This window comes from Pseudophryne corroboree, chromosome 6 (assembly GCF_028390025.1).
Source record: "Pseudophryne corroboree isolate aPseCor3 chromosome 6, aPseCor3.hap2, whole genome shotgun sequence".
Taxonomy (NCBI): Eukaryota; Metazoa; Chordata; class Amphibia; order Anura; family Myobatrachidae; genus Pseudophryne; species Pseudophryne corroboree.
The window spans coordinates 614,448,386-614,466,626 of record NC_086449.1 but is presented as its reverse complement, the minus strand read 5'-3'; the positions used below and the strand labels follow the sequence as shown (position 1 = coordinate 614,466,626).

Here is an 18,241-nt window from a genome sequence, read left to right as displayed (position 1 = left end):
CACTAATGCGCGCACCCACTTTATCGCTGGTGTCCGCCGTTCATCTGCTGTTTACCAGCAGATGACCGGCCGGGTGAACGACTTTCCATAGTGTCCTGCTATAGAAAGCCACTCACCCCCACTGACATCACTGGGCAGGGGGGAAAAGCGCCCAGTGTGTATGCACTGAGCGATTTTCAGCCCAGCAATGTCAGCGATCATCGCTGTGCATACACGCTGGGCAAAAACGCCCAGTGTGTATGCACCTTTACAGTAGACACGCCAAGTGTCCCGCCAGAGTCTCAGAATTTGCATTAATTGTATCACTGAAGTAGTGACCAAAGTACAACGTAAGGGTACTCTGAGACCGGCATTTCATGTAGCTTCTGTGTACAAAGCTGGATAATTAGGCCCAAGACAAGGCCTGATGTGTGTGTCCCACACCATTCTTTACGCCATGTACAGTTATGCTTATTCTGCAACTTTCTATCAATTCCTTTACAACAAAAATACTAATTCTAAGTACCTAGGACAATATAGGGGAATTTGCATGCGGCGACAATACAAATACAGTTTAGGAAAAAGCACAAACGCATGGGAAATGCAACCTGTTGCGTCAAGCTGCGCACACCATATAGCGCAAAAGTGCTAGGTGAATGAGATACATCTGTATGTGACATCTAATATATTCAGTTGTATGTATATTTACATATACAAGGCAGCACTGTGAAAACATTTAACAAATATAGTATATGTGATACAGTATTGAGTAAATACTATTTTTATAAATACCATCAGACAAAATAAATAGCAGAACATGTAAACTGATGATTGTTCTGTCTGTCATTAGAATGTGTGACATACTAGATCGAGCATAAGACATACATGGGCAGTGCAGCTCAGTGGGCTGTGCCTCCTGCTCACACAGTCAGAGGGGAGGGATGAGGAGGTGAATTGGGGAAGAAAGAAAGGAGCAGCAGGAGAGTATCTGGCAGCGGCACTGATCCCAGCTCCTGTGCGGCACCAAGGGCAGCTCTCCCTCATTGTCCCCAGCGCTGGACGCAGGACCCGGTCACCCAGCTGGATGTTGGAAGGATCAGGACCACCCAGCAAGAAGCACCCAGCCCTGATCTGTCCTTTGTCTGCAGCTGTAGAGCAGGGGTCCAGGCTGAGCCATGCCCAGGAAAAGCATCGTGCAAGTCAGCGTGCAGGACGTGCAGAAGAGGCGCATCCCCAACAAGCACTATGTGAGTGTCCTCTGGGCAAGTAGTAGTGATGCCGGGTGAGTGGCCTCACCCCACTCCCTGCAGTGCTCACTACAGTTCTGGATTGGGATTAGTCTGGAAGTCAGTGTGCAGGGTTTGGAACTCTGTAGCAATCACATTGTGCTCTGGTCTACAACCACAGTCATTTCCTGGTAGGAAGAATCAATCACTGGTTATATGCCTCTCCACTACACATATACTGCGACTGTGCACAATAGTCCTCGCTCTTGATAAGTTGATAACGTAACTTCCATAGATCTGTAATGTGTAACATTGTTACCTTCCATGACTGCTCTTCCAGAGGCTGCTGTACATTGACACGACACACAGGGGTCAGGGGGCTGTATAGCTTCTTACTTTGTAGTGATGGTCGGACTGATTGCTAGGGGGATGGGGAACAGACTGGGCGAGCTTCATGCCAATGTGCAACAAACTAATCCTCCTAATTGCAGACTAGAGCTTCCTCTGACTTGGAAAGTAGTGTTGCCAGCAGAGCTGGCAGTGTGTCCTGTGGGTACCAATGATATGTGCAGAGGTGAAGCTAAATGTGGGTCTGTGTGTGACTATATTAGTGTCCCCTATTGAAGATGAGGGTGGCATCATAACTAAAAGTGCTGTCTGTCTATGATTTATTGATGTGTATTAGTCTGCTGCTCCTAACCATGATTTATAGTGACCTTTCCATTGAATGCAGATCAATAAAGTGACATATATATTACAAATATGCTACATTATCCTTTTTTATTTGTTTATAAAATGTTATAAATGATGTACTATATGTAGTTTCGTTTTGAATGTTTATTATATAATTTGACAATGGTAGTGTTCCAACTTGTTGCTGTTCTAGTGCTTTTGTCAGATTTCATTCTCCTATTTATAAAACAATATAATGATGTTTATATCTCACAGCTGTTTGCAAACAGTCCACATTCTAGCTTCTCCTACTTGGCAGTGCAGTTTGTCTTTAGGAAACTGATTTGTGTGTGTGATGTGGCGCTTGTATCAGCATTTACCCCACTACACATTCTGGGAATTCTCCAGCATATGAAACTGAACAGTGCCATCTGCTGTCCACTTGAGTGGGACAGTGTCCTTGACCAGATTTTATCATAAGACTTTCAAAACCCCAGTAAATGTATTATTGTGATAGCTGAGCTTCATATAAGTAGTATTTATGTGCCGATATTAGAGATGAACGGTGCGGATTCACTCAGTTATGTTTGGACTTCAAAAATGGCATTTACACCCCACCCCATTGGCTCTAACGTGTTTTGGAAAGCCATTGGGCGGGATGTACTAAGCGGAAAATGCGGTAAACTCCCTGTTTACCGCATATTCCTGATGTACTAACCCCCGGCCGGCAGGACAGCGCCGCGGCGGGGTACGCCAGCTTAAAGCTGGCGTACGTCCATAGAAGCCTATGGGCTTCTCTCCACGGCGCTGTGTGAGGGATCCGATCGGATCCCTCCCAGCATGCCCTGCGGCCGCCCCCGTCACCCCGAGCATGCGCAGACTGCCTCCTGGGGCCGAATCCCGGAAGTCAGGCTGCCGCTGCGCATCGCGGAGGACAGCTCTTATCGGAAGAGCTGTCCTCCGCAATGCTGATCGCATATGTTAGTACATATGCGATCAGCATCGTGGCGCAGGGCGGCGATGTACATTAGTAATATGATAACTAACTTCCGCTAGTTTGGCGAAAAGTACAGAGTAAAACCGATCCAGAATTTCTCTAGCAAATAGATCTAACAGACTGCAGCATCAGTTAAGTTAAACTGGTTTAATTCAATGAAACAAAGCAAACCTTATAAGTTATTGTTCTTTCATCTGAACTGTTTTAAGTGCTGGGCTATTTTTGACCACTAGTGGGTGCTGGGATGTGACACCATAACTCCTTCCTTTTGTATGTACCGCTTTGTCTATATAATGTGTCGTGCTAAGCGTGTTTTGAAATAAATAATTGTGGGGTAACTCCTTTTACAGTAGCTCTCCCGGAGATAATCCTGGCTTTCACCAATCTGACCAAACCCGGACCTGAAAATTTTCCACTGGTTTTCTCTGTCCTGTTTGTTTTTAACCTGCAGTGACTGATATCATCATGGAAATACACTAACATTGAGACCCCGGTTGCTGTCTGTAATCCTCTTGCTAAAAATGGTTCCAGCTGACGTTGGCTTTAGGAATTTGTTTTAATAAATAAAGATCTCTACTCTTCCAATCAACCATTAAAGCAGTGGTTCTCAACTCCAACCCTGAAGTACCCCGAACAGGTCGTGTTTTGGTGATTTCTTTAATCATGCATAGGAGAGATGCTACAGACAGAAGTCCTCAACACAACCTGTTGTGCGAACTTCAGGATTTCAGTTGAGAACCTCTGATTTGGAGGCAAATTCTAATTTTATTATTTTTGCTAGTTCCGATTTGTTCCGATATATACAGTATGTCTTGATAAAAGTTCATGGCACTGAAACATTGACAGTAACCATTTGGTTTCTGGCTCATTATTACGAGTCCCGGAGTGCCATCCATCTCTACAGTGATTATATATAAAGTAGCTCAATACCCGTGCTTCGCTACGGGATAAGGATGGTAAATTAGAATTATAGTTGTTTGTTAATTTACGATGTTTGGAGAGCTAGGATATAGGCATATCTTGCTTCCCTGACCCACTTTGTGTAGCGGCCGGACCCCTTTTTGGTCCCCCAAGGGACCCTGCTTCTCCCAGTATACAACTGTCAGTCTGTGGCTTCTTGCTGCCTCCATTCCCCTCCTCACATCATGTCACTGCCACTGTCACATGAAGCCCTGTCGTCACTGACATATCATGCATGTCCTGATATAGTCTGAGGTGCTAGGGGTGTGTTACCCTCACAGTGTTGGTTCCCAGATTGCAAGTCATATGTGTACCAAGTTTGGTGTAAATTGCACCAGGCATTCCAGTGTTATGCTGTCTTCTGCAATACTCTGTGCTGCTGCCTCACCCCTAGGGTTGCTAGGGTTGTCTTACCTGCACAATGGCCCTCATTCCGAGTTGTTCGCTCGCTAACTGCTTTTAGCAGCATTGCACACGCTAAGCCGCCCTCTGGGAGTGTATCTTAGCTTAGCAGAATTGCGAACGAAAGATTCGCAAAATTGCGAATAGAAATTTCTTAGCAGTTTTTGAGTAGCTCGACACTTACTCTGCCACTGCGATCAGTTCAGTCAGTTTCGTTCCTGGTTTGACGTCACAAACACACCCAGCGTTTGCCCAGACACTCCCCCGTTTCTTCAGCCACTCCCGCGTTTTTCCCAGAAACGGCAGCATTTTTTCACACACACCCATAAAACGGCCAGTTTCCGCCCAGAAACACCCACTTCCTGTCAATCACACTCCGATCACCAGAACAAAGAAAAATCCTCGTAAAGCCGTGAGTAAAATACCTAACTTTTGAGTAAAATAACTAAGCGCATGCGCTCTGCGAACCATGCGCAGTAAGCGACTAATCGCAATATAGAGAAAATCGGCAACGAGCAAACAACTCGGAATGAGGGCCCATGTTTGTTCCCAGATTGTAAGTCATATGTGTAGCAAGTTTGGTGTAAATTGGTCCAGGCATTTCTGAGTTATGCTGGAACACATACATACATACATACATACATACATACATACATACATGCATGCATGCATGCATGCATGCATGTTTGGCGATTTCCGTGGATGGGCAGTGTCATTTGTAAAACTGGTACTTAACAAGCACCTTTGACCTAAGGAGAAGCTACCTGCCAAGTTTCAAGATTGTAGGCCTTGTGGTTTAAGAGACCTTGTGATGACTCAATCAGTCAGGCAATCTCGTGTGTGTGTGTGTATATATGTGGCCATAGTAGCTTGGAGCATAGATGAGGCATTCTGTACTGGAGGGCATTATAATTTTACATTATAAATAAACTAGTTCACTATTATAGGGCATAGCATTTACAACTGCTGCAGAGAGAGGTGTCTCTCTAGAAGCATTGGGGCAGGGGCCCCTTCAAAATATTGTTGTAGGGCCCACAAAGTTCTGGCTACACCCCTGTCATGTGGCTAAATGTTGTAATCTTTATGTGTACTAAGCATGCATCAGCAGATGACTAGGGCTAGCATTGAAGTACTGCAGTACAGCGTTTTCCTCACATTAGTCAAAGATAAAAGAGATCGCTGTGCAGCTGAAAATGTTAATTTAGGCCATCTGTGACTGGCAGTCTTATATGTGTGTTTAGTCTCTGTGTCATGCTTAAGTGTTTTCCTGTGTACCTGAAAGATGTTCCCTCAGGGAGTGTCCTTAACATAGGAGTGCCATTGTGGACAATCACAGTTCCTATGTCCATTAACACTGTGCACAAGGTGATAGTTGAAAGAACAAGTTGGTCATTGGTGTATGTGTCTGCACGTTATTTCCATAGCTGTATTGTGCGTTAGATCCATGTTAAGGTAAATGCAACATTTAGGGGGCGATTCAATTGATTTAGCACCTGATTGTCCGTCTTTTTAGACCGGGCAATATGCAATTGATGGTGCTGTGGGTAAGGCAGGGCGCGGGTGGGGGAAATCGTGCACTTCCGAAAAGGGAGCATGGCCAGCTTGGGTGGGGTCTTGGCCTCGTCTTTGTCACTCTAGGGAATGTGTCCAGCACTTACGGAGTTGTTGGGCTTCCCTTAAGCTCTTCCCTCACTGTGTATAGATGAAATGCGGCATCTATTCACTGGCAGTGATCATTTATCTGAAACTTTTCCCACTCGAAGGACACTGCTGCCGTGGGTGAGGAGGGCAGACTGCTTCACCAGGGCACCACCATAAGGGCAGGGCACATTTTAAAATCAGGCAGGGTGCGGTGCCCCGCTGAAACAGCTTAGTGGGAAGACTACTGGTGGGCATGAGTAACTAGGCGCACAGTAGTGTTCGAGTTGGTCATGCCGAAATAGACCAGATTTAGCTGCATTAAGTGACTAAACCCCTCTAAACTATTGGTCGTGATAGGGAAAATGTGCAAAAAGCCGGACTTTTTCGCACATTTTTGTTTATCCCCTCAGGAGAGGGCTAGCAGAAATACATTTGTGCCCAAAGGAGCAACAATTGAATTCTCCCTTTAATCTAGTCTGGGACAAATATGTGCAGTAATCAACTCAGAAACTGCTCCAGTCTTGTGTAGTTGCATAATTCAGGCTTACTAAGGAATTCCAAAAATACATGTAATGTGTAAATAATATAATAAATAAACCTCCACTCAAAGAAGCGTGCCTAACTTGTGTCTTCATGACCTTTAGTGCACTTGCACAAGAACACCTCTGGCTTGAATCTCAATCTGTGACAAGTGTTATGTACAGTGCCTTGCTAAAGTATTCACCCCCCTTTGCATTTTTCATGTTTTGTTGCCTTACAACCTGTAATTAAAATGGATTGTTTGAAGGTTTGCATCATTTAATACACAGAACATGCCTACAACTTTGAAGATGTTTTTTTTTTTATTGTGATGCAAACAACAAATAGGACAAAATAACAGAAAACTTCAGCGTGCATAAGTATTCACCTCCCTAAAGTCAGTGCTTTGTAGAGCCACCTTTTGCGGCAATTACAGCTGCAAGTCGCTTTGGATAAGTCTCTATGAGCTTGCCACATCTTGCCACTGGGATTTTTGCCCATTCCTCAAGGCAAAACTGCTCCAGCTCCTTCACGTTGGATGGTTTCCGCTTGTGAACAGCAATCTTCAAGTCTGACCACAGATTCTCATTTGGATTGAGATCTGGGCTTTGACTAGGCCATTCCAACACATTTAAATGTTTCCCCTTAAACCACTTAAGTGTTGCTTTAGCAGTATGCTTTGGGTCATTGTCCTGCTGGAGGGTGAACCTCCATCCTAGGGGTAAATTTACTAAGATGGGAGTTCTATTTAAGATGGGATGTTACCCATAGCAACCAATCAGTATTCAGGTATTATCTTCTAGAAGATGCTAGATAAATGAGAAGTGGAATCTGATTGGTTGCTATGGGCAACATCCCATCTTAAATAGAACTCCCATCTTAGAAAATTTACCCCCTAGTCTCAAATCACAGGCAGACTGAAACAGATTTTGCTCAAGAATATCCCTGTATTTAGCACCATCCATCTTTCTCTCGACTCAAAACAGTTTCCCAGCCCCTGCTGCTGAAAAACATCCCCACAGCATGATGCTACCACCACCATGTTTCACTGTGGGGATGGTGCTCTTGGGGTGATGGGATGCGTTGGATTTGCGCCAGACATAGCGTTTTCCTTGGTGGCCGAAAAGCTAAATTTTAGTCTCATCTGACCAGAGCGCCTTCCTCCATACATTTGGGGAGTCATCCACATGCCTTCTTATTTTTAACACTAAGTAATGGCTTTTTTCTGGCCACTCTTCCATAAAGCCCAACTCTATGGAGTGTACGGCTTCACAGGCGTGCGCAGAGACTGACTGGCGGGTGCCGCTCCGGACTCCCCCCTCCACGGCATTATAGTGTTCTCTCACCTCCCCTGTCCTGGATATAAACTGCTCACCTGGGCGGCCCAGGTGAGCGGACCAGGTGAGCAGTCTATATCCAGGACAGGGGAGGTGAGAGAACACTATAATGCCGTGGAGGGGGGAAGTCCAGAGCGGCACCCGCCAGTCAGTCTGCGCACGCCTGTGTACGGCTTATTGTGGTCACATGTGCAAATACACCAGTCTCTACTGGTGTATTAATCCTTCTGGATATCTCTGCAGCATTTGATACCGTGGACCATGGGCTTCTGATTGAGCAACTGATACATTTTTGTGGACTGGATGGCACAGTCCTAAGCTGGTTCAAATCATCTTCACAGGCAGGTCACAGAGAGTATCGTCTGGATTATACTCGTCACCACCAGTGCCATTGCCATGTGGTGTCCCACAAGGTTCTATACTATCCCCATGCTTTTTGCAGTATACATGCTCCCGCTGGGTGAAATAATCAGGCGCCATGGGCTAGTCTACCACTGCTATGCAGACGATACACAACTGTACTTGTCCTTTGCTCCGGGCACTGATAAACCAATAGCAACCCTAAATGGCTGTCTAGCTGGACTCCAGGAGTGGATGGGTGCCAGTTGGCCGGATAAAACAGAGGTCCTTATGATAGGAACGCAATATCAAAGGACAAGACTGCAGCATAGCCAACCAACTGGACTTACACTCGGGAATTCAGAATTACAAATCGCTGATCGTGTGCGGAATCTTGGCGTTGTCCTGGATGGAGGCTTGACACTTAAACATCAGATATCAGCCACAATCAAATCCTCATTCTTTCACCTGGGGAACATAGCCAGAATCAAGCACTTAATTCCCTCAGATGATCTGCCAAAAGTCATCCATGCATTTGTATCATCTCGATTAGACTACTGTAATGCCCTCTACCTTGGTCTCCCAGCAAAAGAATTGCACCGCTTACAGCTGGTGCAAAACACAATTGCCAGGCTGTTAACCGACCAACCCCATTCTAGCCACATAACACCCATACTCTACTCCCTTCACTGGCTGCCTGTAAGATGGCGAATCATCTTCAAGATTGGCTTACTGAGTTTCAAAGCACTACATGATCAGGGCCCAAGGTACCTGAAGCAGCTTCTGACCCCATACTGCCCCACTCGATTACTGCGATCTGTAGATGAAGGACTTTTAGCAGTACCTAGAATCTACCGTAATTCATCTGGGGGTTGAGCTTTTAGTCATGCGGCTCCAACTCTATGGAACTCACTTCTCCACACAGTGCGAGAGGCCCCAACTATAGAATCCTTCAAAAGTAGACTCAAGACTTTCCTTTTTACTCAAGCATTCCCATAATTGTCCCTTTAGTATCTACATGCTTCTGTATTTTATGAAAAGCTGTTCTGTACTTCATTATTTTCTGTACTATATTGTGCTATGTATCTGTTAAGCGCCTTGAGTCCTATTGGAGAAAGAGCGCTATATAAATAAAATGATTATTATTATTGTTACTGTGGAACTCTGCAGCTCCTTCGGGTTTACCTTTGGTCTCTGTGCTGCCTCCCTTATTAATGCCCTCTTTGTCTGGTCTGTGAGTTTTGGTGGCCGGCCCTCTCTTGGCAGGTTTGTTGTGGTACTATGTTCTTTCCATTTGAAGATGATGGATTTGATTGTGCTCCGAGGGATCATCAAAGATTTGTATATTTTTTTATAACCCAACTCTGACTTGTACTTCTCAACAACTTTGTCCCTGACTCGTTTGGAGAGCTCCTTGGTCTTCATTATTTTATTTATTTATTTATTTATTAACCGTTTCTTATATAGCGCAGCAAATTCCATTGCGCTTTACAATTTGAAATAACAATAACCAAATAGGTGATAACAAACAGTCATAGAGGTAGGAAGGCCCTGCTCGCAAGCTTACAATCTATAGGGAAATAGGCATGTGTACATAAGTAAAGGTGCTATCTATTGCATAGAATGAGAAGACATGTGAGGATATGTGTGGACTGTACAGAGTGGATGCAATTTGATAGGAAGGTTTATGAAAGTTATGTGGGCGGTTCTGGAATTTGGTATGCTTGCCTGAAGAGGTGAGTTTTCAGGGAACGTTTGAAGGTTTGGAGACTAGAGGAGAGTCTTATTGTGCGTGGTAGGGCATTCCACAGAGTGGGTGCAGCCCGATGAAAGTCCTGCAATCGTGAGTGGGAGCGAGTAATGAGTGTGGATGAGAGACGCAGGTCTTGTGAAGAGTGAAGAGGTTGGGTTGGGAGATATTTTGAGATAAGCGAAGTGATGTACGTTGGTGTAGTTTGGTTAATGGCCTTGTGTGTGAGTAAAAGTATTTTATATTGAATGCGGTAGAGTACAGGTAACCAATGGAGGGACTGACAGAGTGGATCTGCAGACGATGAACGTCTAGCGAGGAAGATAAGCCTCGCCGCTGCATTCAGAATGGATTGTAGTGGTGAGAGTCTCGTTTTGGGAAGACCAGTTAGGAGACTATTGCAATAATCAATGCGGGAGATAATGAGAGCGTGGATTAGAGTTTTAGCAGTGTCTTGTGTAAGGTATGGTCGTATTTTGGATATGTTTTTTAGATGCATGTAACATGATCTTGAGACAGATTGAATGTGGGGAACAAAGGACAGATCAGAGTCAAGGATGACACCTAGGCAGCGAGCTTGTGGGGTAGGGTAGATAGTCGAGTTTTCAACAGCGATGGAGATATCAGGTTGGTACCTACTATTGGCCGGTGGAAATATAATTAACTCTGTCTTTGAAATATTCAGTTTGAGGTGGCGAGATGTCATCCAGGATGAAATGGCAGAAAAGCATTCAGTGACATGGCCCAGTGCAGATAGAGACAAATCAGGGGAGGATAGGTAGATTTGAGTATCATCTGCGTACAGATGATACTGAAAACCAAAAGAGCCGATTAGTTTACCAAGAGATGAGGTATAGATAGAGAAAAGCAGAGGACCCAAGACTGAGCCTTGCGGTACTCCAACTGAAAGAGGTAGCGAAGAGGAGGTAGATTCAAAGAAGCGAATACTGAAGGAGCGATTAGATAGGTAGGATAGGAACCAAGAAAGGGCTGTGTCTTTAAGACCTAGGGATTGTAATGTCTGCATGAGAAGAGAGTGGTCTACAGTGTCAAATGCAGCAGATAGATCTAGTAGAATAAGTAGTGAGTAGTGGCCTTTAGACTTCGTAGTGACTAAATCATTAACCACTTTAGTCAGTGCTGTCTCTGTGGAGTGTTGGGAACGGAAGCCTGACTGAAGTGGGTCCAATAAAGTGTATGAGTTAAGAAAGTGTGTGAGTCGAGTGTAGGCAAGGCTATCAAGTAACTTAGAGAGACAAGGGAGCTGAGAGGGCGGTAGTTTGAGAGAGCATTAGGGTCAGAATTTTGTTTCTTTAAAATGGGAGTAATCACTGCATGCTTGAAGAGTGAAGGAAAAATACCAGTAGAGAGAGAGAGAGATTACATATGTTAGTTAAGGTAGGGATCAGCCCTGCAAGTGGGCGGGTACGGCGTACCCTTAAGAATTTTGCCGCGGGTACGCCGTACCCACTCCGCCGGGCCGCGCCGCTCACTGGACTGTGATGTGTTCCCCAGGTCCCGCTGCCGCCGCTGTGCGCCTCCGCATCGGCGCCTCCCCTTCTCAGCCTGCTGGGAGCGTGATCATGACGTCATCACGCTCCCGCGGCTGAGGGCTGGCTGGGCGCGGCGGGTCTGAGGAGGCTTGAGAAGCGGGGCCAGCGCGAGTAGCAGAGACACACTCAGGGGGAGCCATTACCGTTAGGCGCAGCACAGTTTGTAGTTGAGCTGGGAGCTGGAGCGCTAGCAGCCTAACTGCCTAAGTGAGGTACACTCAGTGTAAATTTATAAACAGTCTATGTGTGTGTATGTGTATATATATATATATATATATATATATATGTGTGCGTGTGTGTGTGTATATATATATATATATATATATATATACACACACACACACACACACACTGCCCCAGGCTGCTGACACTGTTTTAATAGTATATATACTAGACTAGTACAGACAGTGTACTGTCTGTACTAGTTTAGTATATAAATATATGTATATATACTATAAAACAGTGTCAGCGGCCTGGGGCAGTGTGTGTGTGTGTGTGTGTGTGTGTGTGTGTGTGTGTGTGTGTATATATATATATATATATATATATATATATATATATATATATATATATATATATATGTGGGGCAGTGTATATAATATATATAATATATACACACATACACTTATTAGGATAGTTATATTTGGTGCTGCTGTACTGTGGACATGGTGATTTTAAGTACAGCTGCAGCACTAAATATAACTATCCTAATATGTGTGTACGTGTATACATAATGCGTGTGTATATATATATATATTTCTGGATTTCTTGTGAATCTCTTATGGAGCACCACCCAGGTTGCAAATTAAAGCAGTGAGTGTGGACTTTCTGGATATATATATATATATATATATATATATATATATATATATATATATATATATATATATATATAAGCACTTTATGCACCGTGATTTAAAGTTGCACTACAGAGCAAGTCACAGTTCTCAACACTTTGCCTCCAAAGTGCAAAGAAAAGGGGCTGTGTTGTGTGACTATGCCCCCAGTGTCATGTAGCCACTCCACCTAGCATGTGGCCACGCCCCCACATGACATGTGACCACGCCCTTTTTTTTGCACGCACGCGCCTACGGCACGCGCATCTCAGTACCCGTAAGAGAATTTTTCTACTTGCACCACTGGTAGGGATGAGCACCAGAGACAGAGCTTTACTTATTTGTGAGGGTAAAGGATCAAGAGGAGAGGTAGTGGAGAAGCAGGATGAGAAGAGTGATGATACTTCATCTTCATTTGTGGGATCAAATGAAGAGAGAGTGCCAGAGGGTTCAGGTAAAGAACGGAGCAGGTCACTGGCTGCCGAAGAGCATACCATTTCATTTCGGATCTTATCAATCTTCTCCTTGAAGTAGGAAGCAAGATCCTGTGCCTTGATAGTGGTAGGTGCGGGAGGATTCAGAAGTGATTTAAATGTATTAAAGAGTCGTTTGGGGTTGGAGGCTTGAGCAGAGATAAGAGTTTGGTAATATGTTTGTTTGGCAGTGTCCAGGGCATTTTTATAAGAATGGTAGACAGTCTTATATGTGAGGAAGTCACTTGAAATACGAGATTTACGCCACTGACGTTCAAGTTTTCGTGTGAGTTTTTGTAGTTGTCTTGTTAATTTGGAGTGCCATGGTTGACATCTAGGCCTACGTGGAGTGTGATGGGTAGCTGGAGCCACTTCATCAAGGGCTAGTTCTAGAGTCTCATTAAGGTGTGATACAGCCATCTCAGGAGAGGTGAATGCAGAAATAGGTGAAAGCAGTTGTTGGAGTGAAGTGGAAAGTTCTTGAAGATTAATTGTGTTAATATTTCTGCGGGTTTGAGGAAGATTGGAGGACTTCATCAACACAGGGTTTGAATTAACGGAGGATGGTGTGATGCCTCTTGCTTAGTGGTGTTGCAGAATCTGGGGCCTTTCAGAAAAGGTGTTTATACTGGTAGACCATTTGACACTTATAGGCCCTACACACTGGCCGACATCACTGCACGATATGAACGATCTCGTTCATTAATGAACGAGATAACGTTCATATCGTGCAGTCTGGAGGCACCAGCGATGAACGATGCGCGGCCCCGCGCTCGTTCATCGCTGGTGCCCCGTCGGCTGTGCATGCAGGCCAATATGGATGATCTCGTCCATATTTGCCTGCAGTTCTATGGAGCCGTGTGACTGGGGGAGTGAAGTAACTTCACTCCCCCCGTCACTGCCCCCCCGCCGCCGGGTCTCCCGTCGGCCGTATCCGCCGTCGGGCAGCGGATCGGTCAATGTGTAGGGCCCATTTGATTGCACACAGGTGGACTTCATTTCAGTAATTATGTGACTTCTGAAGATAATTGGTTGCACCAGAACTTTTGAGGGGCTTCAGAGCAAAAGGGGTGAATACATATGCACATACCAATTTTCACATTTTGATTTATAAAAATACTTTTTAAAAATATAAATTGTTCTCATTTCACTTCACCAACTTAGACTATTTTGTGCAGATCCATCACATAAAATTCAGAGAGACCCAATCCCCTAAACATACTATATCCTGTCAGGTTCCCTGCCCCCACTGTCACGACTTTCATCCATCTAAGATTGTTATACTCACTGCACTGTAATTTCATTCACTACTGGTAAACCATACTAATCTTATCTTTTTGTCAAATGCTAAGGGGTCAATAAAGTTATGTACAAAGGGTGCTTGTTGCCACAGTGTTTCAACAACAGCAATGGCGCCCAAATTCATACCCCTCTCGACCTGATTTCTGTCTGAATTAGCTCAAAATTGCTTTCAGCCTTATTTGGCAGCAAGCACTGTTGTCCGAGTTTGGGCTGTCGTAAAGTGCCACGTTGATTGTGGGGGGTGAGAAACCCGCACGCAATTAGATTGTCCCCTAAGGCTTTTAACATATGTTTCCATACATTGGATATTTTTGCATCACTTAATTTTATACTTATTGCCTCTTCTAACGGAATGCAGTTAAATTACCGTCTGGGGGAATATAACCTGTGGCGAGCGAAGTGAGCCACCAGGCCTGAAGCACGGCGAGCTTGCGAGGGGGCTCGCTGCCTCACTGCCTGCATTTCAACAGATGGGATGCCACTGTCTGTATACTGACAGTTGGCATCCCGTCTTTCGGTAAAACATAGCGATTCCCTTGTAACCACTTCTTGCATGTCTCCTTAACTTGGCTCCTCACGTACATGGCATACTGCTACTTTAATCTGTGCCCTGTTTTTAGGTACCTAGTTTAATATCTCTTTAAGCTTAAGCCTTTTCACGATCTTCAACCCAGCACAACCACTGTCTCCCCTACTATTTGAGTTGTAGCCTGTCCCTAATGTAGAGCCTGAATTGGAGAGCAAAACTCTCAGTTCTCCAAGAACTGTCTTTCCTAAAATTACATCTCAGCAACTTATTTAATAAGTTATTTATAAAGTGCACGCATTCCACTTTACAAAATAATATTTGGGTATTCATATCAGTCCCTGCACCAGTAGAAGTTTGTCAATATTGGCTAATTTCACAGGTTTATTGCAGTACAGTATGTCAGATCAGTAGTGTGACCCAGATACTTACCTCAAGATCCTTTTCTCACATGTGTCTGCCCCCCACCAGTTGTACACCAGCCTTAACCAATGCCTGTATGCAGTAACATTCTCTCCATCTTGTCAGTGGAACTCTGGGGGATTCGGTATGTTTCATTGGCAGACGGGATTCCGGCTGTCAAAATCCCGACAGCGGCATCCCGCCCACCAGAATGCCGTCAGCAAGGTGATCGCTAATAGTCCCCTTGCGGGCTCGCTGTGCTCGCCACGCTGAGGGCGTGGTGGCTCGCTTCGCTCGCCACAGAATCTATTACCACTCTATGGGTGTCGTGGACACCCACCAGTGGGAATAGTCCTGGTGCACCGGCTAACGGCATTGTCAGCTGTTGGGATTCTGGCGTTGGTATCCTGACCGCCAGGATCGCGACAGCCGGCAAATTAAATGCATCCCACTGGAGGTCTCAGTTGCTCATTTAGAAATCTGGGCTTCCAATTGAGTAACTTGGTCAAACAGGTTTCACCTTTAAAGTTGTTCCAGTGCTTACATATCTGAAGAGGTACAATGGGTGGAGGTATCCCTGTTCATGCTATATACTACCCCTTTTCCATCTGATGATGTGGGTGGCAGCCGGGAGCCTGACACGGGTGCTACCCGGCTGCGACCCGCATCGGCCCCTTTCCCATCAGCAGTCACCATCTCGCCATATTGCCGGGTTGGTGACGCTGCTGGTGACGCGGCAGGGGCGGCGCTGGGAGATCACATGATCTCCTAGCGCCGCCCTTCCATACAGTGTAAACGGGAGCCGTGTCGCATCGACACGGCTTCCGTTTACACTACACCTTACCCGGATCATTCCCGTGTCCTACCCAGGTAGCTACCCGGGTAGGATTCCCGGGTCACTTGATCCAGGTTTTTCTTGAGGGAGCCGTTTCCACTAGCAAAAAACATGGGTAACTGCGCTCCCCCGTGCATTTACCCGTGTTTTTTGAGCTAATGGAAAAAGGGGTATGAGTGACATTCATTTGAGTGGAATTGCGGTATTTACTGTAAAATTAGTATTAGTACTTAGTACTGAGTACCTAGAATTAATTAATGCAATATGAGTTCAGTACTACAGCGTATTAATCCAGCTACGCTAAGGTAGGAATAAGCTACAACGGTCTATTTTAAAGTACATAAAAATAGTGTATAAAACGAAATGGCAACCTTTTACAGAAACCCCCCAAAAAAGTGATGTCCCTAAAGCCTTGTGTTGGACTATGCACGTAACAGAACAATTGTGCTTTTCACACCGTTGCCAGGAAACTGAGACCCTTGCGTAGCTGGTAAAGCTTGCGCCAACGTGAAACTTTGATCTGTCCGGTCACTTCAGCCATGTGCAGACTCTAGGACAGAGCTACAATTATAAGCTAGACGGCAACCGGAGGTCATTAATATGATCTCATTTCCCATTATCTCCCTTTATGGAAGAGCTCTATAATCTAATGCAATGTTTGAAGAGCTACAGAATTCTGCACAACGTTTATGGTTGGAGAAAATGTAACATAAGTGTAAGAATGTCACATTAGCATGTGCCTAGCTGTGATATTCTGAATCCATTTCATCCCTTCACTGCCAGATACTGTACTTGAGTCCTCAGGTGCCGTAAGTTACACAATTCTCTCTGGAGTACATGCCATTGCTGGCATTGCTGAAACCACAGGCTATTAAAGACATCTTTTGTATGCACTGGTTACACCAGGTTTCTTTTCATCCTCTTTGCTGGATCCCTCCCTTTCCCCCGTGTCGTTTTACTCCCCTCCTGTTCTTCAGTGGCTTTTCCCTCTCCAGTTATTTCTTCCTCAACAATGTAATGGCACATCTGGGAGCTTTAATGTAGCCAGTGCATACAGATTTGGAAATGTTTCTTATATACAGTGTGTGTGTGGCTATATACAGATGTAGCCATGCTCATCTTTGCTGCGGTCAGTGCCAGATTAAGGTCCACATAGGCCTGGAGCTGAAATTGCTGAAGGGCCTATTGTGTGTCACCAGAACGTGTTACCAGTTTTGAGGTGGTGTGACTATGTCCATATATGCTCCCCTATATTCATATGAGCCTATGCCAGTGAGGCCGATTAATCACCATCCACATCTGATGATGCGAATGTAGTGTGATAATATCGGCCAAACTCACACTTCAATAATTGAGTACATCGCATGGATGTATCAATTATCGCATGCAGGACAGAGCTTGTGAGAAAGCTCTGTCCCTGCGATGCCTCTCTGCAGCATCATAGCGGTATTTTTCGTAACAAAATACCCCAATGTCCTGCTGCGCATGCACCGCCACCCGCCACTACCTCTGCTGGGATCCCCCCCCCCGTCACGCCTACCCACACGCCACATGTTCGTATGTGCACCTGACTGTCTGTGCTTCTGAATGTCTGTATGTGCCTATGCATATATGTGCCCCTTTATGGGTTGGGTACGGGATCCTGACAGTGAGGATGCCAGTGGTCAGAATACTGACCGTGGCATCCCAATTGTCAGAATACCGACACTTCTTGGTATGTAAACTAACCCGACCCCTTACCCTCTCCCTAACCCTCCCTCAGCCTAACCCTAACTCTCCCCACATGCAGCCTAACCCTAACCTTCCCCTCCCACAGCCTAACCCTAACCCTACCTGGCATACTTACATTAGAGAAAGGGAAGAGAGCGAAGGGGTGGGGGGAGACAGAGGGAGAAAGAGAGAGAAGGGTGGGAGACACAGAGAAAGCGAGAAGGGTAAGACAGAGAGAGAAGGGGGGAGACAGAGAGAAGGGTGGGAGACACACAGAGATAAGGGGGGAGACAAAGAGAGAGAAGGTGGAGACAGAGAAAGAAATAGAAAGGTGGGAGACAGAAAGAGTGACAGAGAGTAGGGGAGACACAGAAAAAGCAAGAAGGGGGAGACAGAGTGAGAGAGAGGGGGGAGACAGTGAGAGAGAGAGAAGGGGGAGACAGAGAGAAAGCAAGCGAAAGGGGGGAGAGGGAGAGCAAGAAGGAGACACAGAGAGAATGGTGAGAGACACAGAGAGCGGGTAGGGGGAGACAGAGGGAGAGCGAGAAGGGGGAGACACAGAGATAGAGGGGTGGAGACGGAGAGAGGACTGAGACAGAGAGAGAGAGAAGGAGGGAGACAGAGAGAAGGACAAGGGGGGAGAAAGAGAAGGAGGGAGACAGGGAGAGAGAAGGAGGGGAGGGGGGAAACAGATGGCCACTGATGACAGAAAAATATATTTTTCTTGTCAAAAATGTTTGCCATCACTGATTGGGCCTATTTTCATGTGGGGGAGGGGGGAA

At 45.4% G+C, this 18,241-nt stretch overlaps 1 protein-coding gene and 1 long non-coding RNA gene across 5 annotated transcripts in view; one reads left to right on the top strand and one right to left on the bottom strand.

Moving 5' to 3' along the window:
• The window catches only part of LOC134933113 (uncharacterized), a 185,375-nt gene that overhangs the window by 112,868 nt on the left and 54,266 nt on the right, over positions 1-18,241 (bottom strand). The window lies entirely within an intron of this gene.
• Positions 904-18,241, top strand: part of SH3PXD2B (SH3 and PX domains 2B) — a 339,742-nt gene continuing 322,404 nt past the window's right edge. Inside the window, exon 1 of one of the 2 annotated variants that reach the window (XM_063928075.1) lies at positions 904-1,226. In XM_063928075.1, coding sequence (XP_063784145.1) covers positions 1,155-1,226 — 72 coding nt within the window. In that variant the 5' untranslated portion in view covers positions 904-1,154. The remainder of the gene's footprint in view (positions 1,227-18,241) is intronic. The other variant, XM_063928076.1, reaches the window with a different exon arrangement.